The sequence below is a fragment of the Pleuronectes platessa genome, chromosome 17 (assembly GCF_947347685.1).
Source record: "Pleuronectes platessa chromosome 17, fPlePla1.1, whole genome shotgun sequence".
Lineage (NCBI taxonomy): Eukaryota > Metazoa > Chordata > Actinopteri > Pleuronectiformes > Pleuronectidae > Pleuronectes > Pleuronectes platessa.
Window position 1 is genome coordinate 9,225,588 of NC_070642.1, and position 25,712 is coordinate 9,251,299.

The window sequence follows — 25,712 nt, forward strand, 5'->3', positions numbered from 1 at the left end:
GTTGTCCTCCGCCTCACTGTGAAGTCCACTCTCAGCGCTAGTGCACGGGAAGTCTCAAGTTTCCACATCGCACTTCTGTAAACTGTAAATTGGACCACGTTGGCTTCCCATGGTGATGTCACGAGTTATTCCACACTTACACTTTTAAGTCTTAAACTGTTTTTAGGAAAGAAACACAGAAACTTTCCCCTTCAATCAAAGGAACATAAAAAAACAACCTTCTAGTGTCAAACTCTTTAAAGCTGAACCCAGTGGACAGAAAACGAGGTGGATGATCTCGACACACAAACATGGAGATGAAGAGGAAAGAGTAAGTTACAAAATTCCTATTTTATTCTTAAAATAAACAAAAATGTACAATCACAATGCCAATTTCACTCACTGTTGTCAGGTCTGTTTGTCCCTTGAAAAAAAACAACAAAAAACAAAATCAATGATGATCATTGATGAAACGTACCAGCAAAGTCTAATGGCGTCTCCATTAGACTCAGATTCCTGACAAGCGTTCATGAGAGAAGAAGCATAACAAGAGACAACAACAAGAAGACTTTACATACGAGCCTGGATATCATACATGGTGATCATTAAATAATACAAGATCTCTGGTGTTTGCAACATTACACCAGAGGAAAGGAAAGGATGAGCGACTTAGTTTCTGAGGTGGAGGAAAAAAAACAACACAAATAAAAGCACATGAGGACAGAATGGGATGTCAGTGCTGCGGTGGCATGTAAACAGTTTTTAAAAGACCATTTCCTGTTAAAATTTGGAAAGAATCTGCGACAAATGTGCAGTTACTATGGAGACACTGGATAAATGGGTAACTGGAAAACATCGCTGTAAAATCACAACAATCTAAAAGGGCTTTATTTGCTTTCTTATGCTTCACCGTACCAGCAAAAATACTTTTCGTTTTGGGCTGCAGCAGTCGGGGAAATGTAGTGTGACATGTTCAATTCCATTAAGTGAGTTCAGAACATCCTCTGCAGAGACGGGGAAAGAGGCTCTGCGTGCAAACCTTCAATGAAAAGCTTGAAGTCTGATCCTTGGACAGGGCCGTGTTTTTCTCAGCTTTTTCAAATTGGGTTATTATATTACCTATATGCACTGAATATCAGATTGCATGAAAGGAAAAAAAAATAGCTTTTCTTTTTTTAAACAAATACCAACTGCCTTGTGAGATCAGATTCTGGTCCAATGTAAATGGCTTGTTTGGCCAAGTGTTATCCATTCTGCGTGTGTGTGTGTGGGTGTGTGTGTGTGTGTGGGTGTGTGACTCCAGTGGCATTATATCGATAGAGAGTACCAAAAACCACGAGCCCCGCTGGCAGCCGGCCACAAGTGCTGCTAGAAATAAAACAAGAAATAAGTGCTTTATGAAACAAACATACACAAGTCTCCCATATTTTTCGGTTACCAGTTTGCTGCCAGCAGCTGCATCCAATCACCTCGGTTTTTGCACGTTTTCCTTTTAGAAAAAAATATCTCACGCAGTAATTTCAGATTGGAAAATATCAGACCTCCCACTCGTCCTGGTGCCACGGAGATTTTTCGATTGTGCCACTGGTTGGTTGGTGTGGTTTGTACAAATGTTATTTGGGTAAATCATGTCAACAAAAGCTAAAACACTGGAATAAATAAACGCCTGAAGGAATGTCACAGTCTCTTTAGTCTTCAACTGTGATGTCTCCTTTTCATTCTTAAAGACGGAGAGAGGAGAACAAAGTACCCATGTGTGTCACACACTAAGACAAACTTTTTCAAAGCCATCTTCTGCACATGATATGAAAGCGATAATAGACTTGGCGCGTGTCTCCCTGCGATCTCGACCGATCACCCGAGGATTTCTCCCGTCCTGAGGAGTTCATGTATCAAACACCAGCCGAACCTGACAGAGTCTGACCTGCTGCCTCGGAGCGAACCACCAGACGTGGGGCTGCAATCATCGTCTTCAGGCTCCGTGGCAAATTGTGCATAAAAGCACAGTTTCTTATTTGGATAAGAAAATACATATGTATGTGAGTGCATGTCAGACTAGACAAACTACAGAAACCAGGCAGACTTTCCCCCAACGGATAATTATTTTTCCTCCCATTGAAGAGCTCTTTTATGGTATGTTGCCAAGAGGCACAATACGAGTTATTGCTCAATAAATACCGAAGGTTTAATTCCGAGCCAAATGTGTGTCAACGCCTAGCGAGGATGTCGGGCTCTTAACGTGCTGAGCAGTTAAACTGAAAGTAACACCAGAAGAAACATGTTGCAATACTCTTTGGAAATTACATTTCATATTTGAAACAATTTAAATCTTTGGGTACTACAAAACAATTAGACCTCTCACTCTCTTAAATTACCTATCAAAAGAAAGAAAAAAAAATCGTTTTAACTTAATCATATAGATGCATCAAAAATATTCAGATTACACTTCTTTGCCTCAAGTTTCAAATACAATACATAATTTATGGCTTTATAAGTTAAAACTAAGAAAACGCCTTAATCTACATCGCTTCACCCACAATATACAAGTTAAATTAATTGATTTAAAGCAAATTTACTGTCCATACCACTTAAGGTAACATATGTGTTACTCTCATCACTTGCTACTCAGTGCGTAACTTGCATCTTGATATTGTCGTAGTACAAAAACATGCTCTGCAAAAAGCCTTATTGAAATACAAACACTATACAAAAAAAGGCGGTCTCCTACAAATATTGTTGAAGCATCCCTTCGCTTGTGGATTATAAGAAAAGTGAAATAATGTCTTATCCACTGGGGCCTAGTAAACCAAAACTGTCTTTCTCATTATTGCTGTGAGAATGACTCCCTTTGTAGTGCCTTGGTCAAAACACATTCCAGGAAGACAAGTTCGTACAAGTCTGGTCTTTTTTGTCTCTTTTTTTTATCTCAACCTTAATTTCCAAGCAAAAGGTAGAGATAGCTGATGAGAGCTCAAAAATCCCCTTTTCAATAAGAAAAGGTTTTGTGCTTTCAAACCATGACCTCAGCTGACTTCCAGTCTCCGCCCCCCTGATCTTCTTCAATACGGCCTCCAGACGGCTTCATCCATGCGGCCCCCGGGGTTGAGGACCGTCGGGGAGTTGCTGTGGCTCCCGTCCCCGTCCACGCCTCCCTCCGTCTGGCTGGGCAGGTTGGGGTTCACCAGGGAGGTGCCCGTGGAGGCGCTAGTGCAAGGCGGGATCATGCGGGAGGGTGAGCGATCCCCGCCAGGAACCATAGAGAACTGGTAGGAGCCGGACGAGGCCCCGTAGTAGAGATATGGTGTGCTGCTGGTCTGAAAGGGTCCACTCTGGTTCTGGGTGGAGCCCGGGTAGGGAGGGGGAAGGTAGGTGTGGTAGTGGGTGCTGCCCAGAGACATGGCGGAGGTGACCGGCGGGGTGTAGGTGAAGGTACCCGGGTAGTGCATCCGAGGGCTGGGGAACCGAGTCTCTGTGAGGGAGGACAGGCCCGGGAACTGACGCTCAAACTGACCAGGGAAGGGGCTCAGGTCGGAGGAACCTACAGACACAAAACACACACACACACACACACAACATGAATCACTGTCTGTCATGAGCAGTTATTACTATGAAAGCATAAATCAATACACTCCCTCACACCAGGTTGTCAGTTTGGATTATGTGATATGTGGCTTTGGACCGTCTCACTATTTAGCACTTTGTCTTGAGGAGTAATTGAATTGAACAAATAAGTCCCTTGAGAAATTAAGCGTTAGTTAACTGAATTGTGCGTAATCAGATATTTCAAGTCAGATATGTGTATCAACCAATTTGGATTGTGTCATGGATTTTGTGGCCACACTTATGGAACAGTATTGCCCCATAAATATTGTTCCATCCTTCGACGTCTGGGCTGTGGCTCACTTCATCTCAGGATTGTTGATAACAAATGTCAGCAAGGTCCCACGCATGCATCTGCTTTAATGTTTACACCTCTGCATAGAAGTTTCTGTGTGAGTGTGTCGGTGCATGTTTATGTGTATCTATATGACTCTTTATGCATGCAAACACACACTCGGTCGTGCAAACAGAGTGTGTGTGCGTGGGTGGGTGGGTGGTTGTGTGGGTGGGGTGGGTGTGTGTGTGTGTGTGTGTGTGTGAATACTGTATGCACATAAAAAAGCAGTTGGGATGAATCAGGAGCTGCACATGTGGAAACACTTTGAGCAAGAAACAGTTTCCATGAGATCCATAATGAGGCAGGGCTGAGCTCTGATGTGGCTCCTCTCCTCGCCTCCCATCGGCTCCAGCGTGTGTGTGTATGTGTGTGGGGCCGTGTGCGCGCGGACTTGTGCGAGCGTGCGCGTGCGAGCGAGCCGAGAGGGAGCCGCTCCATCTCACCCTCCGATCCCTCTCTCCGCCTCATCCCTTTAAAAAATATCCCAAAAACCACTAACTGGCTGCGGCGAGCTTCGCGCTGGGCGCAGAGTTTAAGGAGAATAGGAGTCCCCCCCCCCCCCCCCCCCCCCCACCTCTCCCACCACCACCGCCGCCACCCGCTCCCTCCCTCGCGTCTCCTCTCAGCGGTTTTGTCCAGCCATGGCGCTCTTATCATAAATCACCAGGCGTCTTCCGTGTCACCATGTCTGCTGCGAGAGGACAAGGGGGGGGGGGGGGAGGAGGAGGAGGGCGTGCAGTGTTTATGTGCAGGGGCGGAATTGTGAAGCCGGTTTGTCGCTAGCGTCAGATAGCATATGCTGCCAATTAGGGCCCTTTAAACTTCCTCTTTCCACAAGATCCGTTTGATTCGGATTAAAATAGTAGGCGATTGTCTCAGCTGCTGATCTCAGACCTGAGCGCCGCTGCTCGATAAACTCCTGACTGCTGTGTTTACCACTGGGACCCTTGTGGTGGTGAGCCAGGTTCAGCTGTATCAATCGGAAGGCAACCGGAAGTGAAGCATCGTCCAAATATTTGGGAGGATTTTGCGAGGTTTGGAGCGTCACTTCCAAATGAGGTGTCTGAACTTTTGCAACTGCTTCTTGGCGAATGTCATCTGTGTGTGTGCGTGGAGGGGGGGGGGGGGGGGGTGCTGTTTGCACTGGAGCATCCATATCAGCTGCTGCTCGTGCTTGTCGGTATGTTCTGTGGCTGGATACTGTTACTGTGCAGCCTGGCGAGGTGTCAACATGATCTGCGCAGATCTGAGAGCCTCAGTCACATCACTTAGGAGGCATTAAGCGCTCGAGGTGTGCGAGCGGGTGAGGGAGGGATGGGGAGGTTCTGGCCCGGTGCTTATGCGTGTGCACGTGTCGCTTTGAGAACAAAGCCCGGTGCCCACGAGATGAAAGCTGAGGGGGAATACGGGGCTAATCAAAGCTGACAAGGCAGCTGGCTGGATTTTAAACCCTCTCTAATGCAGAGTCACACGGCCGCGTCGCGTAATCACTCACCCTCGCTCGGGGCGCATGCACGCACACACACACACACACACGCACACTAACACAGAGGGTGTAGTTACAAAGAAACAGAAGGAAAAAAAAGTCGAGCAGGAAAGAAAGCTCACATGGCAGTGAGTCAAACAGGTGTACGGGGGAGAAACTTGTCTGGCGGCACGTAAGGATGTTAAAGGAGGTTTCACATTGGGGGGGGGGGGAACAGAGACAAATTGGAACACAGATGCCACTGTTACGGCACAACAGATGACTGGCTAATGCAATTACCCAGAATGCCTTGTGAGAGTTCTGTATCGCTATAAAGACACTTTATTTGTCAGTCACGAGCCTGTTATTATCCCTGGGCCTGTTATTACCCATACTCCTCTGGGATCAAAGGCTTGGAACGTGGAAAAAAAGGAAACAATCGTTCTTTTCCCCCACTTTAAAGAAACAGCGCCGTCCAACGCGATCCGCTCGCTGTGAGACACTCACGCTCTCACGACACGCTTCATTACTTGCGTTCATTTAAGAAAGAGATATGAGTATTTGTTTGTTTCTGCTTGTGAGTGTGAAAATGACCAGTGTGAGCGTCTTCCTCCCCTCTGATTACGGATGTCCTTCCCCTGTAGTCATTAAAGAGCATGGTCCTTTAATTTGAGAGCAGGACTTTCACGTTTAGATTTTACAACGCCCACTCAAAACCCCAAATAGCCCCTCCTTGTGCTCGAACTGTTTGTTGGCAAAACGTTGTTGCTTGGACAAATTCCCAACACTTTTCTTATTCTTTTGGATTTTTTTGTGCTACAAGTCTGTTATGTTTCCCGACCAATAGAACGCCAGGTGTAGTGATGACGGATGAAATGATCCCGCCCTCGTGGTTGGTGCGTCAGCTTTACCTCTTCTTCTTCTTACTTCTACGGTTACTTTAATTAGGTTCACACAGATGCTGTATTATTACACTGGCTCCCAGTCAGAGGCAATGTGAAACGAACACACAACGTGGCTTCAGTAAAAAAGTGTTATCTGGATTATTTGAGGATTATTTTTGAGATTATTTGCAGGTGAGACAGTCATAACAGGACAAGCGTGGTTCTACCTGGCAACCGTCGAGACACGTCGCTGATGGCAGGCAGGCCTGTGCCTCGGCTGGAGGAGAGGGGGGCGGTCGAGTGGACCGAGGGGGAAGCCATGGGACTCAGGTAGGACGGGTACGTCTGCTCATATGACCAGGGAGGAGAGGTCTGGGACTGACGAGGGTCTGATGGGGAGAAAAGGAGCGAGGGAGGAAAAGGAGAGGAAAAACCGCCCAGAAAGGGAAAAAAACAGACAGGAAAAGAGAGAAAGTATAATTACCAGCGGCCCTTCATCATTGTTGTCCCGGCTAAACCATGGATCAAATTGACAATAAGACACACAACAATCGCAGACATCATTAGTGTCCCTGTTTCTACGTGCTTGTGTTCGGAGGTAAGTATCATTTGGGGCGAGTTTTGCAACATCCTCTGTAATAACACATACTGTTTACTTTTGAAGAGAAGATCTTCCTGTTTGCCTTATAAAACATTGTGCTTGCAGCTGAGGCACAGAGAGCCTCGCTGGCACACACCCAGGGTGTAAACACGCCGGCAGACTACCATGAAAATAACCATCATGCACACTTCAACGACGTGTCTGTACTGCGGCCGGGTGTGGTGAAGACTGACTGATATTCCAATATATGTGAGGTATTTTGAAGTGCTCTGATGATGCAATGGACTCATTTGTAGTGATTGAATGTCTCAGATTCTGTCGTCTGATTCCCTGGATGTGCAATGTGGGTACAGGCCTGCTGTTGGATATTTCAAGTGAGGATGCTTGCTGTAATTGTTCTTGAACCCAGTTATTGCAATCACACAGTTGGTTTACTGTTTTGTGTTTAGTTTTCTTTGCAGGGTTAATTAACCAAAACAAGTTCCCCCTCACAGTATTTTGCAGGAGCCCAGTCGATTGAGCTCATCATTGGCTTGTTGTTTCAGGGTGTTTTTTATCCTACTGCAGAATAATAACAGGAGACCAAAGCCAGACCATTCTACATCGCTGACACAGCACTGTGGAGATGGTGATTCAGTGATTCTCGGTCAGAGGTAATTGCAGCCCAGGAGGTGCTTCTGCAGTTGTCAGTGGTCATATGGAAAGAGCTCAACTGAAAGTTACTTTCAGACATGCACTGTGCTCCGGGTAATCTCCTGACATTCTCCGAAGGGGCTGTATATGAGAATACAAGTGTCGGAGTGAGAGCATCCAGAGTTTCTCCTGCCAGCCCCCTAGTTTTTTAGAGATCATTATTACTTTATAATCAGTTGAGTAAAATAAAGTAAAGTAAAATATAATAAAATAGCAACTTTAAATAAATGAATAGTTGATATGATATAGTTAGTGAAAAGTGCCCAAAGATAAAAGGCTTAAGTAGGCAGCTTAAACTAATAGATAAATAAGTTAATTAAAACCAACCCTAACCCGAACTGCTCAAATGTTTCTCTAAAAGTACTATTTAATAGTTAGTGAAAGATGATTTTAAAATGAAAGGGTGGGATGAATAGGGCAGTTGAAATAGCTGAATATAATGAATATAGAGCAGAAAAAGTTATTTAAATGAAATGTAAAAATAGAGAAATCGATCACTGTTGAACATCCAGCTTCTGCCACTCCACGATGGGGTAAACGAGACGGAGCTGTGGCCGTAAGTCTGACAACATCTTCTGGGGAATCACTCCTCTAAATTCATAAATCTGCTGTTGGATCTAAAGTTTCCCCTCAGAACATCTCAACCTGAAAAACAGTTGACTCACATGGAATTTCTGCAAAATCCAGTGTATAATACTCTCCACTCACCACTGCTAAGCTGCTTAACCATCCCGCAAATGATCCGCTAAGTAACCCTACAAAGCCGCGCCAGAGAGTAACTAAGAGACTAAATGACGACCTGTGACGAGCCTGCAGAAGTGCGGGCGATCGGGTAACGTCCTGAGCCACGGCAGATGGTGTTACCTTCGTGGATGTAACTGATAGTGAGTGATGGAGTAGAGAAGGACAGACGATCTTAGAGGCGATGTAACACGCTGCGGAGGGCGTTTCTGTGGCAGAAACCACTGGGATGTACCTGATGGTCTCCAGTTGGGGTTTGATATTTCACCTCCCACACAGCAATTGCTTTTGATTGTGACTCAGCTTGTGACTCAACCTGCTGGATAATTCCGTAAAGCTCTTTGGGACACCAACTGCATTTGGCTCCAATATTCCAATATTAATCAGAGTTTAAATAGGACTCCACCATGTAAGCAGCATTTTCTGAGGAACTTGTGATGTACATTGTAGATGTTCCACCTTCTTATTGAATTCTTAAACAATGTTGTCATGTGTGTAATTTGGGTGAAAAACATCAAATGTTTAAAAAAAGCTGTCATGCTTAAATGCAAACATCAAATATAGACTGATTTCAAATCCTTACCATCTGCAAAAGTTGTGCAGCAAAAGGATTTTGAATTTTTTAATCTTATTTCAATGACACACGACACTAGACTCAGTGTTGACTCCTGATCACGTAATCTCAGAGGTAAGAGTTCAGAGAACAATCAGCTAATAGACTCAACAGTGTGGATACTTGCTGTTATGGTTCTAGAACCCAGTCCGCTCACCTGTTATCTGTGTCTGACCCTGCGGGTTGAAAGAGTTGGGCCCTGTGTTGAGATTTGGCCGAGGGCCCTGAGTGGGCACGGTGACCCTCACCCTCATCCTCTCCAGCTCACTGAGGCGGTCGGAGAAGAGGCCCGCCTTGGGAGGGTCCTCCAGCTTTTGACGATGCCCTGCAGACACAAAAAACAAGTCCTTCATTAGAGGACAAAGTCACCGACGGGAGCCGAGCTATAATAAAAACACAAGGTGTTATTAGATTTATTAGACATCAGTGTTTACATTGTTATTACTTCTGTGAAGTTGCATGCGAAACATAATTTATCTCACTGATGACAATCCACTCTGGGTGATTAATGATCAACATTTTTTTAGGTGTCTCACCCAACAGCTCGTCAGTTATACTTTCTGGTTTACTTTTAATGACTCAGGCCTTCTGTTTGCCATTGCTCACTTTGTAAACACAAGCTCAACAAAGACCAGCTTCTGGGAGTGAGATGCTACATCCTCCTAATTAACAAAGACTTTAATCTAATATCAGCTTATATGAGGGAAAAAGAGAGAGTTAAGAGAGAGGGATCCCAAGAGTGAGAAATTGCATGTACGTAAGTTTTAACCTGAGGCTTCTTCCTAAGGTAAACACAAGCTCTCACGCCATTCCCCCATTATCCCCACAGGAGTCGTAACTTATGCCAAATCTATTTTACTTGTTAATTTCCTGCATTCCTCTGCTGATCATTTTACACCTTTTATATCCCTGATCCTATTTTAATCAGCCTTACAGGCCCATAACTCGGTTACAGTACACAGGGATCGTGCAGCCTTGTCTTATAATGGGAACCATCGCGAAACCTGCCCATGGGCCCAGGTGTAGACAGTCGTTTTTCAAAGGTGGAGTTAACACAGAGGCCTGTGCACACACGCAGTGACTGTGTCAGTGTGTCTGTCTGATCTCGCACTGGTTTTCTCTGTAAAGGTGGTAAAGTAAATATCAAACAGAGGTAGAGCAGAAACTCCTGATGTGCTTGGCACAGCTCCAGCTGGCTCAGGCAAAGACAACGAGCTTCTTCAGAATCCTGCTCAACCTGTCTGGGCTGGGAACAAAGGCCTGGCACTACACCTATAGAGCAAGGGTGGGTGTCATGGACGGATCGGGAGACGGAAAGGAAAAGAAGAGGAGCGGAGAGAAGAGGGAGGGGAGAAATCATCATTTGCTTTACTGAGGCATCATTATAAAGACCACAGAAAGCTGCTCGGTGTGGGTCCTTGTGGGCTAATAGTTTAACATGTGTACTAATAACCCCCTTCCCCAGCTGGGGAGCTTTCTTAGATGCCTCCCTCTCTGTTTCTGCATATTTCCTGTCACTTTCACTGTCAAATAAAAACTAGAGGGGCACTCAGAGAGTACATTACTCCCCCAAGGCCTACAGTCCCCTGATGAAACCACGTTTCAAATCATTAGATCGGATCTTTCATTTGCATCCAATTGAACACACACACATCAGTCCCCTAAACAAACATGATTTCCTTCATCATGATCCAGGAATTATTCTCTGGGAAATATATATATGAAAATATTTTAAAACAACCTATCCGACAATTAAAGATAAAGTGGGTAAAAAGTCTGTATCCCCCCCCCCCCGAATCGATCCTGTCCAAAGTCTTTGCCTCATCCTGCTTAAAAAGCAAACAAGTAAAAGCTAATAAAACATAATCTCCTTGGAGGGCATGACAAAAAAAAGAGTCCTTTATAATCCGCCTCATCTTCTTCAGCGAAGCAATTTTCCACGACTGCAACATGTCAGCCCCAGAAATGCTTCTATAAACCATATGACTCTCCACAACAACTCAATTTATTCTGGAATAAATGTTTGGAATTTTAATAGCAAATACCGCTGCTGTGAAATGAGACATGAGAGTGGCGGCAGTGAGAAATCAGCCGGTGACAGACCATGATTTTTTATTGCGATGACGTTACTGGACTGGCATCATCCAGTTGAAAATAAACAGGCCATCTCATCATCTGCTTCTTAACATAGCCACTCTGGAACCTTAAATAATATCGGCTACTCGCAAACCTCTCCTCATTGAGGACTTTATAACAAAATTCATGTCCATATTTCATTAATAATATGTCTCCATCCTTCCTGAGGATAATTTGAACCTCTTGCTGGCGTTTATCATCTCTCTGCACAAGCGGTGCCCAGTCAATCATAGCGTTTCCATTTTCAACAGACAGAATTTCTATTCTAAAAAAGCCTCGGGACACAGTGCGGGCTTTGTGCGCGGGCCGTCTCCTAGTGATGGGAATAAATAGCAATGGGAGGCCGAGGGGAGACGGACACGAGGGGGGGAGGAGCGGCACATGGAGAGGAAGAGACCCTGATGACCAGTAAATTAAGATCTCTCGATGGGTCAGGAGACACAGGCTCCGGGAAGAGTGCTGAGCACAGAGAACAGCGAATGGTGAAGCAGTTAGAGAGCGTTTGACGCGTTGGAGGAAGATCCTGAAATACAGACAGATATTAACCTGTATATTTAAAAAGATGAAAACGATTCCGACGCCCACAACAAGTCATATTTAATGACACAGTGTCACTAACTGTCAGCTTCCACCCTGGACGATCATTCCGTCAAACACACCTATGGGATGCAACCGTGTTTTTTCTCCTCAAGGAATGCAGCATGTCAACCACCACATTAAGGACCACTTTACACTGCAAACAGCTCGACCTCAACTCCATTAGTTTAGCAGGCCCTGACAGTAAATACAGTTTTTCAAGGCTTAATTACACCTTTTAAATGACAACTGTTGCCAAACACAAGACGTCTCAGCTGTTTTATCGGAACCTTAGCAGGGCGGAGGAACGAGCCGGGGGTATTTAAAGGAGCGGGAAAAGGCGGATGATTTCACTGCCGTAGGGAAAGTCCCTGAGATTCCCATCATCCCTGTGAAAACAGCGGAGATTTTTGATAGCGCCTGCCACTTCCCTGCCCAGCCAGCGGCCGGAAACATGGACAGATTCAGACCAGATGTGAGCACACACACACACACACACACCCATGAATGGATGCAAACACGAGTCTGCACATGCAATCATGCACATTTGCACATATGGATGGTGCATATACATGTGCGCACACACCCACATACACACACCCACACACACACACACACACTGACTTATAAAAGATTAACCATGATTAGATAACACCTCTGTCGATGGTATCTGTAATCACACAGTTGCTCGCTGATCCTGGAACAGTATTATTTCAGCTGTCCAAGATACATATGTCTGGATTCAACTCAGCCCTGCTGATCTGATAACAGTTAGTAAGAGCAAGTAGGCAAACAGACTATAAGTCTTGTGCAATTAATGGCAGCATTAGATTGGATCTGTGCCTGAACGCTTTGATGGATGGTTATCTGCTGCTTCATATGTCCCGGTTCAACATATTCCTCAAACAATCCAGTTTCTTAATCTATGGGATGGCTCAGGTTTGGGATCATACATGTCAAGGGTAACTGGTTCCAAGGGCTAAAACGTCTCAAGGAACTGTTTGACATTTGGTGAAATATGCTAATTCACTCTCTTGCCAAGCGTTAGATGAGAAGATTAGAAAAATATGAAGCTTCAGGGGGGAAACAGCTCTCCTGGCTTTGCCTAAAGACAATAAAATTCATTTTATGTGCAGATTAAACAAACATACACAATGTGTTGATTAGTGAGGTTTAGAGGTGGTTGTAGGAGGATTTAGTTCCTTTTAGTCAGAGCCAGACAAGCTGTTTCCATTCTTTAACATCTCCGAGATACAGCTTCCTATTTACGTTCACCAAGAAGATGTTTCCACAATGTCGACCTACTTCTTTTAAGTACCGCCTCCCCCCCATCGACACATCAAGTTTCAGCTAACGTCGGAGACACGTCAATGGGAAATTCTCCTGCCTGTTGCCTGACTAAGTAACACGTGAGGAAAATCCTGTATAAATGGGATAATTTATAAATTTTGTGTCACGTCATGCCCTCGAAGCCCTTCAGGCTGGTTTATGATCACTGGGAGAGCTCAAATGAGTGTATCTTTGGGGCTGATTCAGAAAAACCCCTGTGCTCATGGAGCCTGAGTTGAATCAGCCAGTCTGTGTTTGTATGCGTATGTGTGTGTGTGTGTGTGTGTCAGTCATCTAACGGTGGAGCAGCCAGTAAAGTCGATGAATGAATGCACTGGGTCCATATTTCACTTTTTTATTCGGGAGCCCTCACAGTGGTCATGTTGTTTTTTGCGAACGGTCAGAAACAATGAATTATTTCAGGTGGCAATCTGAAGCTGGCAGAGATCGGCTCGGGAGGGAAAGGGCATGGGCTGGTGACAGCCAGACGCCCGTCTACCATGGGGGTCTGGTAAGAGAGAGGAGAGCGAGAGAGGGAAGAAAATAATAGAAACAGAAATGGAAAAAAATGTGAAAGAGGGAGAGATGGGAAAGGAGGCATGGGAGATGAGGCAGCAAGCGAAGGAGAGAAGGAGAAAGAGGGAGCCAGGCTGTCGTGGAGCGCTGCCAGCCGTCTGTGTGGTCCATGCGTTCCAGCCTGGAGGAAGCAAGCCAGGCGAGGGAAGGGCGCGCACACACACACACACACACACACACACACACACACACACACACACACACACACACACACACACACAGCTATTCTCAAAGGTGATACATTTATTGAAAGAAAAAATACTTTGTATTCACACATTTGTATCATATTGTCTGTAGTTTAAAGGGCACACACACACACAGTCATGTGTGTGGTTTTCAGACAGTGTTCCTCTGCACCTCTCCGCTCACATTTAAGTGTTTTGATTCAGAACAGGGAAGAACAAATCCCTCAGAGATGTTTTCGTTGGAAGTCGGAGTCGACCAACCAGAGCCAACTCCATTCTTAACCTTTATCTCTTTTTCTACATTATAGTCATTATGCATCATATTTGCTTTCTGCTTCTCTTCCTTGTTCTTTATTCATTCGTCTCTCTCTCTCTCTCTCTCTCTCTCTCCCCCTCTCTCTCTCTCCCCCCCTCTCTCTCTCTCTCTCTCCCCCTCTCCCTGCCTCCCACTGAATGATTTTGTGTTTTGCGTTGTAGAGGCCTTGGCACCTCTTCAAGGAACTTCATGAGACATTCAACTGACTGACTGCCTCTGGAAAAGCCTGAAGTCTTTTTTTTCCTCTTCTTTCTTTTTCCCCCCTCCTCCCTCCCTCCCTTCGTCTTTTCATTCCTTTTCCTCCTGATGTTTGGGTGAGTTTTATTTGTCCGGGTCCCATTGTTAAAAGCTGCTTCCAGCAAGGCAGCAGCAGATAGGTGGGTGTGTGTCTGTGTGTCTATGTCTGTGACGGACAAAAGACTACTGACTCTTCTAAAATCCCCTTTAATTACTATTGATGCAGTACAAAAGCATATTCTATTTTTTGGACAGATTGCTGGAGGCAGTCGCTGACAAGGCATGACAATCCACAGACATAAAGTGACTCATATTACTGTACATAATTCAAGAAAATGAAATGATAGCTATCTGACATCATCTAAATATTGTTGAAGAATGTAATTAGCATCTGTGCGGATCTTAGCATTTAGTTTTGAGCACAAACGTCCTTTGTAAGAAATAAAGCATTTGGCCTTACAGCAGGTAATTGCACCCTACGAGTGCATGTAACAGCCTCTGTGTGTGAGGACAATGTTCGACGGCCCGTTTGGTGATAACAGACATGTTAATGGAAGCATCTCACTTACTCATAATATTTCTTGCTTGGCAGTATGATGGCAGCCTTATTTCAGGCGTTTTAATAGGGTGCTGCCTGGCAACCACTCCAATAAAGTTGCTTAGGTGTGTGGGTGTATGTCTGAGGGCATGCAGTGGAAACATGCATCATCCTCTTCTGCCTATTTACTTTGTGGTGTACCTCAAGGCTCTGCTTTAGACGCACTATTGTTTTGTCTTTAAAGGGGGACATTATTGTCAAACATAATATTAATCCTTGGGACTCTAATGAGATCTTACTTGAGAGGTCTTTCATGGTTCATGTTAATGCAGACAAGACCCAAATGTATGTATCAATAACTAATGGGGATTTTCTCACTGTCATTGACTGCTTTACTGAGATTAGGTGCTAGATGTGCGAAACTTTACTTCAGCAAAACCTAAAGATAATCTTTACTTTTCCAAACTTCACTCACTACATACACTCATGACAACCTTGGCTGTCCCTGCTAAAGTAAGGAAGGTTGTAAAGTCCTTCTTTTCTCTTTTCTTTTCTAAATTTTTGGGGATAAAAAAAACGATCTCTTTTCTCTTCAAGAGACCTGGAGAAAGGTATCCACTTTTAATCCCATTACTGTAACTCAGCTTAGTTCTTAAATTAATTTCAGAATTGTTTGAGAACATTTCTGGTCACATTTTGGGTTAAATTAGGTCAAGGACCCAAAATACACCTTTCAACTTCTAACACTTTGTGAGCTGGACAACTGCCTTGGCTCTGGTAAGGGTTTCCTGCCTGGTCAAAGGTCCAGAAGAGTTACAAGACTTGATGGAGAGTTTGCTGAGTGGGGTCCACAGCTTTGAAATTCCTCACTGACACAACTTGACTCACAAGACCTGCTGGCTGCACAAAGTCACTATGCAGGCATTTTCAAGCTGATCATTTCTTGCCTGCTATTAGCCGTATTTTCTAGTGCAAGTTTACATTTAATTTTTCCCTCTGTCTCTAGATTAGTGTATTTGAATTTTTTTAATTTTTGTATGAATGTGCGCAAGTATAGAGATCTGCATGAGTAATTATTGTGTGTACGTGTACGTGTACGTATGAGTATGTGTGGTTGCCAATGGGTTTCTTAAACCACTAATATTGTCTGCAGACCTGTGAGTAACCAGGGCCTCTTCACCAGACTTGTTAACACCCTGACCAAAACCGAACCAAAACACGACCCCCTTTCCCGAGTCCAGAACCCCCCAGACCCAGCAGCTTGAAACACCAGAGACCATGCCTGACCGCTAACCTTCACCACTGACAGACAACACACACACACGACCCAGAGTTACGCAAAGTAACCACTGCAATATACGGCAGCAAGACACAGTCAAGTGACGCCATAATGTTTTTTGTCACCTCCTATGTTTGTCTGTCAACAATTAACCATAATCAGAACAGTGGGTTTGGACAGAAAGCCTTGTATATTGTGTTAATACAGCTCAGCTATTATCGCTCAGGAAGTTAGCCTCAGCTGGCTGCAGCCACCTTTAGGAGCAGCTGAAAGGAGACAGAACCACCTATAAAAGCATATTGGTTTAAGCAGCCACTCCCTGTCTATTAGCTCAAAATGACATTTAATGAGGCCTATTAGTTTTGCTCCAAATCAGCAGTGTGGTTACACTAGACACTAGCCTAATGACATCAAAACACACACACACTGTCTCTGAAATGTTATGTGTCTGCACACATGCAGACACAGGCGCTGGGCGACAGAAATACATGCGTCGGCAATCATATCTTCATGAGCAAACAGACATGCACATGCCTACATGCATGAACACACACACGTCCACAAACACACTTGTTGAGTTGTTGGTGCAGTGGCGAACCACAGGGTAACCAAGAGCTGTCAAGCGATTAAGCACAATGTGAACCACAGAAACCGAGTTAGCCTCCTGCTAATAGCACAGTGGCCAGAGGGACCTGACTAACCACTTACCATACACACAACACACACACACACACACACACACACACACACACACACACACACACACACACACACACACACACACACACACACACACACACACACACACACACACACACACACACACACACATATGATCATACCACAGATCTTTAAACTAGGCCTCACTGATATTCGTCACTCTAACCACCCAATTAATTAGTTAAAGCTCGATGCCACAGTTCAGAGATATGAGCCCCCTTCATTCATGGGTGGTCCATCTTTATTCCCCCTCTTATATTAGATGAGGAACCCCTGGGGGAAAATGACATCCCTCAGGAAGACTCATATGGCTACCATAAGTCTTATCAAACACATTTACACAAAATGTCCTTCCTGAACGAGGCACCCGCAACCACGCGAGTAATTAACAGGGAGCAAAAGTGTCAGAAAACACTCAACAAAAACAGAGGGTGGTGATTTATTTGAGCTTTTCCCACCGATCTGCAGCCCAAATTGAAATCCAGTGTTAGTGTCAGTGTATTTTCCACAAACAACTCAGTGTTTTCACAGCGCAAGGCCACAGAGTGCCAGTGTATGTCAACTTTAAGACAGTCTACTGTTCTTTCTCTGTGTGGACCTCTCCCTTAGGGGCCCAGTGTACCACAGGCCTCCTAATTACCCACTCGTTTAACACAAAATAGAGCTGTAATGGCCGACAAAGCCCCCCATGTGTCAATGAAGCGTTCACAGATTGAATCGCAGTCCTGGAGACAGCCGGTGCTCTCAGCTCCGAGGCCTCCTCCGTGCTGAAATGTGGAGGAGGGCTTGAGAGGGCACATGTGTGTTTTGCCACCCTCTGAACTCGGCTTAATGACCCTTGAGATTGAGACGTGTTTTGGCTGTAGTTTTTGGGTAAATTACACCGGCGCTGCAATTCTGACCACTTAACGGCGAACTAAAGAAGTTCAGGGGTTACGTATGATGACATGGTCTTTATTGCTTAAATTACTGTCCTGAGACTGAAGTTAAAACATACAAACTTTAACTTTAAAGCTTTCTACCAGACCACAAATTGAGCAAATACAAGGGAAGAACAGTGGATAGAGGTGCAAAGTCTCCTCCCCTCACCTGACACCATCAGCTATATTTCTGCCTATATGTAGTTTACTGTCTCAGTCTAACATCCATTAAGGCTTTATGAAAAGACTTTGTTGAGACCATCTTCAGCTCTTCTAAATAAATCCTTGCTTCGGCTCATCTGCTCGCCACCAAACAACAGGACTTGTTTGAAAGTCATCTGAAGGGGGACGGCAGATGCACAGGAAATGCTTTTGATCAAACAACATGGCTCAAGAGCGCCGAGCGACGGAGGGGAAATAGTGGGTGTGATTGTGAGTACATGTGCGTTTGAGGACAAGCATGTGCCTTTGTTGCTTGGTGCGTGTTGATGAGCACTGCATGTCTATTGTGTGAGGCGGTTTTTGGCACCAAGGGCAGGTTTCCTACAACAGAGACTGATGCTGGTACTAATCCGACTGTCTCCCAGCTCCTCTGTGTCTCTGTGCGTCCTGGTGCCACATGTGATGGGGGCGGCCGGGCGGGTATGATGAATATGTTTCTCTTTTTTTTTTTTATGAATAGGGAGGAGGATTTTGGGAAACAGCTGCATGCCAGACCAGTTGGCACTGACGGTTATAGTAAAGTTTTTTTTTCCTCCTCAGTTGTTTTTATATGGCCCATTAAAAGGAGCTGATGCTAGCACTCTGCTACCCAGTGTACCCTCTTGGGAATATTCGGCCTCGCGTTTCGTTCCTCTTCCTTTTCTCAAACTGTCACACGGGAGGCTGAGCTGTTTTCTCACTGGTCAGTGGTCAACTTAAATAGCAGTTGATTACTTATTAGCACAATCACAACTTCTAACAGAATATGTTTATTTAGTTAATTAAGCCGTTTTATTACACTCTCATCGTTTGAGCTGGGCATGTGCTGCCATTGGCTAGCTACACAGTCAGACACACCCACAGCTAAGTTAAAAGGACAAGCAAAAAAAAAACGCTAAAGAGCTTTTCAGGGTCTTTGGAGGAAGATTTTAGAAAAATTTGAAACACAATTACACTGATGATGTCATCATGTTTATCTCAGCTTGGTCTTGAGGCTTAAAATTTGAGCTTTCTTTAAAATCTCGAGGCGTGGCCCTCGACTGAAGTGGGAATTTACAAGGCAGAAAGGGTCTAATTAAATACGCTGTTGTGGTGCATTGTGGGGAATGTAGGAAGCAGTGTTTCTGGAGATTGACCCACAGAGGCGCTAATAAAAATAAGCATAATTTAGACTCCTAATGCTTTGATTTTAAACAGGCTTTCTGCATCTCTGAGTCCCCAAGCTTCATGTATGTTCACCCTCTCAAGGCACATTACAAAGATGAAATATGGATCATGCATACTCCCATAGTGTATTAGCGTGCAGTTGTACTCACTCCTGGGCTCACGCGGTCCGTCCACGGTGACTTTTATGGCTCGGTGGTAAGTGGCCACTTGTGGTGGGTTACTGAATACTGTGATTGTCAGCATGAAGCTCTTGCCTGTGGTGACATCAAACAACATCAAATGACATACCATCTGCAGAGACAATGACCTGCATTCATTGCTAAACCATCCCTAAGTCACAAGTGTGGTTGTGATCACATAATAGCAAATACAAACTGGGGAAAATCGACTTTTAGAGGACAGACAATATTGGCTGTTTGAGAGGCTCTATTTAGGCTTTTTGGCAGAACCTTAATGGAACATTAACCAGTAGAGACAATATATTGTAACCCAGAGTTTCTCCCTGTCTAACGCCGTTTGAGTGGGCGAGAGGCATTTTAATAGTCACTTCCTTTCCCGATAATCCCCAGCAGTTGCTGCCTTGGGGGTTAAGTGTGTCTCTGTGCAAGTGTGCTTGTTCCTGTGTGTGTGCACGAGGAATGCTATGAATCAGAACGCAGCCGCCAAGTCAGCAGCAGCATTCACGTATGAGGTATGCAGACGCGTCACGAAACCAAGGCTACGAGACGCAAACTGGAAGGGGGGGGGGGGGGCAGGTACCTACAGCGACCCATCGGAGCAGCTGTCCATTCAGTCGCAGCCGTCCACCCGCCTGCATCCTCATCCTCTTCCGTTCCACACTGCAGCTCACTCTAAACATGCCTTTCACGGCAGCCATAAGATAAGTCGGGGAGATAGCTCATCACAGATGCAACAGGTGTCCCACACACCTGGTGGGAGGTCCATGTGGGCGCTGCAGACCCAGTGATCTGCGATAACAGTGGGACACCCCCTGCGCTCCCTCCCATCATTGCTGCTGTCATGTGCTACCCGCGATCTAATTTGGGCTCAGTGTCAAACAAGCCTGTTCACTAGCACACTATTAAGCCTAATGATGTTATCAACAGTATCCGATTGCTCTCTGTCACCTGTCCTATCCCTCCAAGCTGTCATCAAGCAGTGGCACCGTTTCCACCTTATACAACTGTAACTATCAATCCTTGTCCATCTCTGCTTGCTCCCCCCTCCTCTTTATAGACAACCTTCAGTTATCTAACATCCTATCAGTTTGCTCTGTTTGTACTTATCTCCGTCGTGGCCAGGTATTCATTTCAGACACCTTGTAGTCTGATCCCCCCTGGCTCCTTTGTCACTTCCTGTCACTAGATTCTGTGTCACAGCAAAGGGACGCACGCAGGTTCTCCGTGGCAACACGTTCCAGCCACCAGGCCTTATCTCTTCTCTATACTTTTGTCACCCCTCATCCCTCATCCCTTTTGACTCCCACCTCCTGCCTGCCTTATTGACAGGAAACTGAAAGGAAAAGTCAGTGTTAGAGCTGCTGACAGCTCTTATCACCATCAACTTATTATTGGTGACAGTTTTCTATGAGACTTGTAGACAATAAAAAGTCTCAAAGAAATTATTTCCATAAAGTTTGGAAATGGCGAGTGAGCGACACAGCCTACGTGCCATAAATAAAATGATTAGGCATCAAGATGGTGAACGTTGCAACCAGTCACTTGGGTAATGCCAAATATTCAGGGAATTCCATTTGGCCTAATAGCAGTGTGCCTCTGCAGCGCTGCCTTACCGCCTGGGGATATGTGCAGAGCGATCAGCTGCAGGCCTGCAGCACCACCCAACATGTTTATAAGCCTGACTTGAACTGGGTCATGTCAGGTGAACGTTTTATGAAGTGGATGAATAAAAGCCTTGTTTCTCCTTATCAGAGCAACACTTTCTTCTGCAGCTGATGCTAGACTGACACACATCCCGTCTTTGTCCTTGGTATTGTTTCTTAACCTAGAGGGCAAATATACCAAGAAGGAGACAGAGGCTCGTCTGTTTCACCTCGGTTAAAAGATAAAAAACAAGATGAAGGAACCTCCTTTTAAAGCAAAAAGAGTGGCAGGAAGATGAGTCGCCACTCTAAGGAGACGGGCGGTGGGATTTGAGCAACGAGTTGGAGAGATCATTATGTGGTTGCCACGTAGGGAATGTGACCACTAATCCACACCACTGAACCTAATAGCTCCTCTGACTAATAGAAGTGTACAGGGGAAGGAGCACAGTGTTTCAGGCCTCACCTCTGCCACTGCGGCCCACGAAGCGGAGGTCGTTGAACCGCGCTACTTGGTTCTTCATCACACCCGAGGCGTTCCGCAGCTCGGCGGAGTAGTTCTCATCGTTTCCCGCCATTACCGTGACAACAGTCCCATCAGTTACGTCTCCCAGGGCGACCACCTGTCGGTGGGCACAAAGACCAAAAATTAGGCAGGTAGTTTTATCACAGTTCTGACAAGACTTTACAAACTCTGGTGAACTATATCACTACACAATAAACTGCAATATATTATCTCCCTCTCATGGTTAAAGGAAATACAAATAAATACAGAAAGAAAACTAAATAAAGCAATTCTGTCAGTTAAAAGCTGAGTGAAACCAAACATTCGTTTCATTCTCGGTTTCATCTGGCTAATGTGACAGACTTGTTTTACATCATGCCCCCCCCCCCCCCCCCCACACACACACACACCCTCCCCTAATGATGTTGATAAATGGATTTAATTTCAATCTACCAAAGCTGCTTGATATCGTGATGAATGCGATTACGTGAATCACTCTTCAAATACTTGTCTTAAATAACAAAACAAAGAATAGCAGTGAAGGCCTCGTGTTATCATTCAGATGCCTGGATGCAGATAAAAGAGCTTGAACAGGCCCGAGCAGCAATAATTACAGAGCCGTCGCAATGAGAACCATTAAATAACACACATATATTTTTAAGTGACAGATTTGATTTGAAGCCGGAGCTACAGCTACAAATTTCCACTGTGGTGTGTCTCTGAATTGATGGGGCCTCCTCCGTGAAATATCAGTCAGTCAACAGAGGCCTTCAATATATAAACAAATATATAACTACATCTAATAATAAACATTTTCTGCCTTTGATTTCCAGCTCATTAGATGTTCAACATGTGAGGACGAATTACAGTAATTTAGTGTAATCATAAAAAATGTATTTTGCTACAGTAAATCTAATTCTGGTTGTTACAAGCTGTTATAGATTTAAATTAGTTTTTTTTCACATGTGAAAACTATTGTCTTATTTAGAAGATTTCAATTAATCATCATTAAAAACAAAAATTATTCTTATTCTTAATATTAATATCTGAATGATAGGGTCACAGTAGTTTAATTCACAATATGAATTGACATTCAATTATTTTTTATTCTGCGAAATAAAACAATATAAGCAGGCATTTCCTTATTTTACATTCAACCAAACCTCTAACATTTTTTCTGCCTTTTTAAGCATCATCTTCAATTTAAGCTATTTTCTTTTAAAAACGCATAATCTGAAATATTTAGCTTGTCAAGTCACACTTAAAAAACGTTAAATGGGATTTAACATTTGCAACAATTATGTATTTTTTGGAGAAATTTATAAATACAGGAGAAATAATGTCGAATGTGACAAAGGCAAGAGAATAATAAACAAAACTGACCTAACATCGCGGCATGCAACGGCATGAAATCAATTTAAGTTGCTCAGAGAACAATCCTGCACTTCACATTTAATCTTTTTTAATCCGTTTTTGGCTCCAGTTTGTGGATGTCTCTCTCCCAGTAGAGATGAACCACACCGCAGTTCACCCAACTTTCACTCCAACACACACAGAGCGGAGTCGGGACTCACCTTGAAGGCGACAGGCAGCGTCTTGTTGCACCGCCAGTGGGAGGGCAGGACCGAGCACAGAAAGTTGGGGCTGTCGGTGCGCACCAGCTCGGCCGGGTGGTCGGCGATGATCTCGGCCATGCTGCGGTTCTCGTGGGGGCGCAGCCTCGGCACCGCCGCCGCGTCCTGCTGCCCGCCCGGGGAGCTCCCATCGTTCATCTTCCCTGGGACCGACTGGAGGCTGTTGGACGGCGGACTGAACCTCCGGCTGGCGCTGGGATCTACGGGAATGCGCATCACAACAGCGAGGACGATCAGAACAGGAACAAAAAAGGCACCAGAGAGGCTCCTCAGCTTGCTCTCTTTCTCGCTCTCACACACGCACACGCGCTCAGGGGAGAAAGTGTGCGCCGCTGCTGCTCGCCGAACCTCAGCGCGTTTGCCAATGGAAAATGGGACTGAGCGAACACCGACGTCTCAGAAACCGTCTCCACTACAAACTTTAGTGGTCGCCTTCAAAAGGACATAAAATACACTTCTCCAGCGAGGAAAAACAACCCCTGAAAACGTGATGATGTATAAATGACAAGTTCTTTTTTTCCTCTCAAACTTCTCGGAAGAAGCGTCCGTGCGCCATAACGCAGGCGTCGCTGCTCATGTGCGGATATAAATAACATCAAATAAATGTCCAAGCGCGTAACAGGCTCTAGAGTTACAGGAAAAAAGGCAGGTTTAAAAAGGAGCAGGCGAGCCAGATGCTGAAAAAAAAAGTTTTTGTGTGTCTTCCTCGAGTGAGAAGTCAAAGCGCTGCTCCAGGTGCGTCTTTGTGCCAGACTGAAAGAGTCTCTGGAAGCCCGCGGGCTATGTACACACACAAAAAAAGTTTTCAAAGTCAAAGGGATAAGCTTTGACAATACTTTAACTGAGCTATTTATAACACAGCGACGCCTGCGAATTGTATATTTTTTCCGTAAAATTCTCGCTGGTTTTTTTTAGGGTTAAAAATGTTGATGGATCAGCGAGAGGAAGAAAAAAAAATCATCGGTGTTGAGATGAAGGAGGCGGAAAAACGAATCCAGTTTCTGTAGCCGTAAATGTGGTTAGTGTTTTGAGGCCGGGGTTTCCCGTGCGCAGGCTTTTTGTGGTTTATATAGCTCAAGCGCTCAGCAATTACTGCACTGATGCGACTCCAACACGTGGTGTCTGGAGTCAGATCCATTCCCTGCGCCATAATCTATCACGCCTATATAGACGATCGCACAGGTCTCCGTGTAACGTCGACACCTTCGATAAACACACGTGGGGCGGCTGCGTCCCAAGCCCCAGTTCTTTCCTCCGCTCGATCGTCTCTCACAGTTACAGAGTTTAGCCCCGGAGTACGTACCGACATGTCAGCGCTCCCCCGGACCGTCCCGCGCGCTCCTAACCCCGGAGGAGATGGTCATTTCCAGTCAAGCACAACGCATCGGTCCAACCATCCAGGCCCCCCCCTCTCCCCCACCGTGTTGTGTTACCACGATATCCCGACAATGCGCTGCGCACAGGGTGAGCTGTTCAGAGAGCCCGGTCGAGAAGTGACTCACGCTCCATAAGGTAGGAGTGAGTGAGTCAGAGCCCAGCGCAGAGTCAGGTAGAGTCTCGGGAGTAGAGTTTCAGCCGAGCGCAGGGGAGAGCTGCTGTGCAGGTGCACAGGTACCCCGCTCCACACGGGCTCCCCACGGGCTTCACTGCGTGCTCGTCCGCACATGCGGTAGTTTCCTTTCATCCAACTGCTCTCTTCAATTACAGAGCATCATGTGTCTCATACGACTTCAATTCAATTACAAGACAACTAGATCTAACAGCTCCAAGAGACGACCATCTGGAAAATTTGGAACGTGCGTAATTACGCACACTTTTTCAAAACTGAATCTCAAAAAATGACGGTGGAAAGTAATCAAGTGCATTTATTCAAGTACTTTTTTCAAGTACTTGAACTCTAGGTGGGCATTTGCATTCAATTCTATTTGATACTCATACTCCATTACAACACGAGGAAATCATTTATCTTTCTTACTTTACTATATTTAAATGGAAGCCTTTAATGTGCATATTACGATTTGAGCATTCAAAAGATATGATGACCATTAAAAATCCTGTATTATTGTATTTTAAACTACTTAAACTGCTTTAAAGTAGTTAAGCTTAGCTCTGTCTTGACCAACCTCAAAAATAAAATGTTACTTTCTCCTTAATGCAACAGTAACAGTCATTTATAATTTTTTGACTAAATAGTAATAATAACTATTCACAGGGGGCTTCTTTTTATAATATGAGTAACTTTACTCTAAGCATTTAGCACATAATAAATTTCGATGCATTACTTATAATTCTAATAAAACATCAGAATATTTCCTCGACCAATGCAAAATAAACGATGCAAAAATATTTTTCTTGCAAATTGAACATTTTCCGAAGAAAGGCTAAACTAAAACAAAATAAGACCCCACGCACTTTGGTACAAATCCAGTTTTAAAAAGCCTGAATGACACTTTTACAGTTCTACAGCTTGCCACTTGTGAAACATGAGATAGAATGAAAGAATCCAATTATTTTAAGCTTTGATTTCAGTGTTGAAATGTGCATTAGTCAGAGTGGATGCTGCTCTGAAGACAGTCAGTGCGAGGGCCTGCTCTGCCTGCCCCTCCTGTGTCTACTGTAGAGGGCATCATCTCCCCTCCGTGAGCTCTCCGTGAGACC

General features: G+C 44.8%; 1 protein-coding gene across 3 annotated transcripts in view; it reads right to left on the reverse strand.

Moving 5' to 3' along the window:
• Positions 1-311: 311 nt before the first annotated feature.
• runx2b (RUNX family transcription factor 2b) overlaps positions 312-25,712 on the reverse strand; it is a 40,344-nt gene continuing 14,943 nt past the window's right edge. Inside the window, exons 2-7 of one of the 3 annotated variants that reach the window (XM_053445768.1) lie at positions 22,995-23,254; positions 21,382-21,538; positions 19,243-19,347; positions 9,071-9,238; positions 6,493-6,654; positions 312-3,517 (exon numbers count right to left, since the gene is read on the reverse strand). In XM_053445768.1, coding sequence (XP_053301743.1) covers positions 3,039-3,517; positions 6,493-6,654; positions 9,071-9,238; positions 19,243-19,347; positions 21,382-21,538; positions 22,995-23,254 — 1,331 coding nt within the window. In that variant the 3' untranslated portion in view covers positions 312-3,038. Of the gene's footprint in view, positions 3,566-6,492; positions 6,655-9,070; positions 9,239-19,242; positions 19,348-21,381; positions 21,539-22,994; positions 24,386-25,712 lie in introns of those variants that run through there. The other 2 variants (XM_053445767.1, XM_053445769.1) reach the window with 2 other exon arrangements.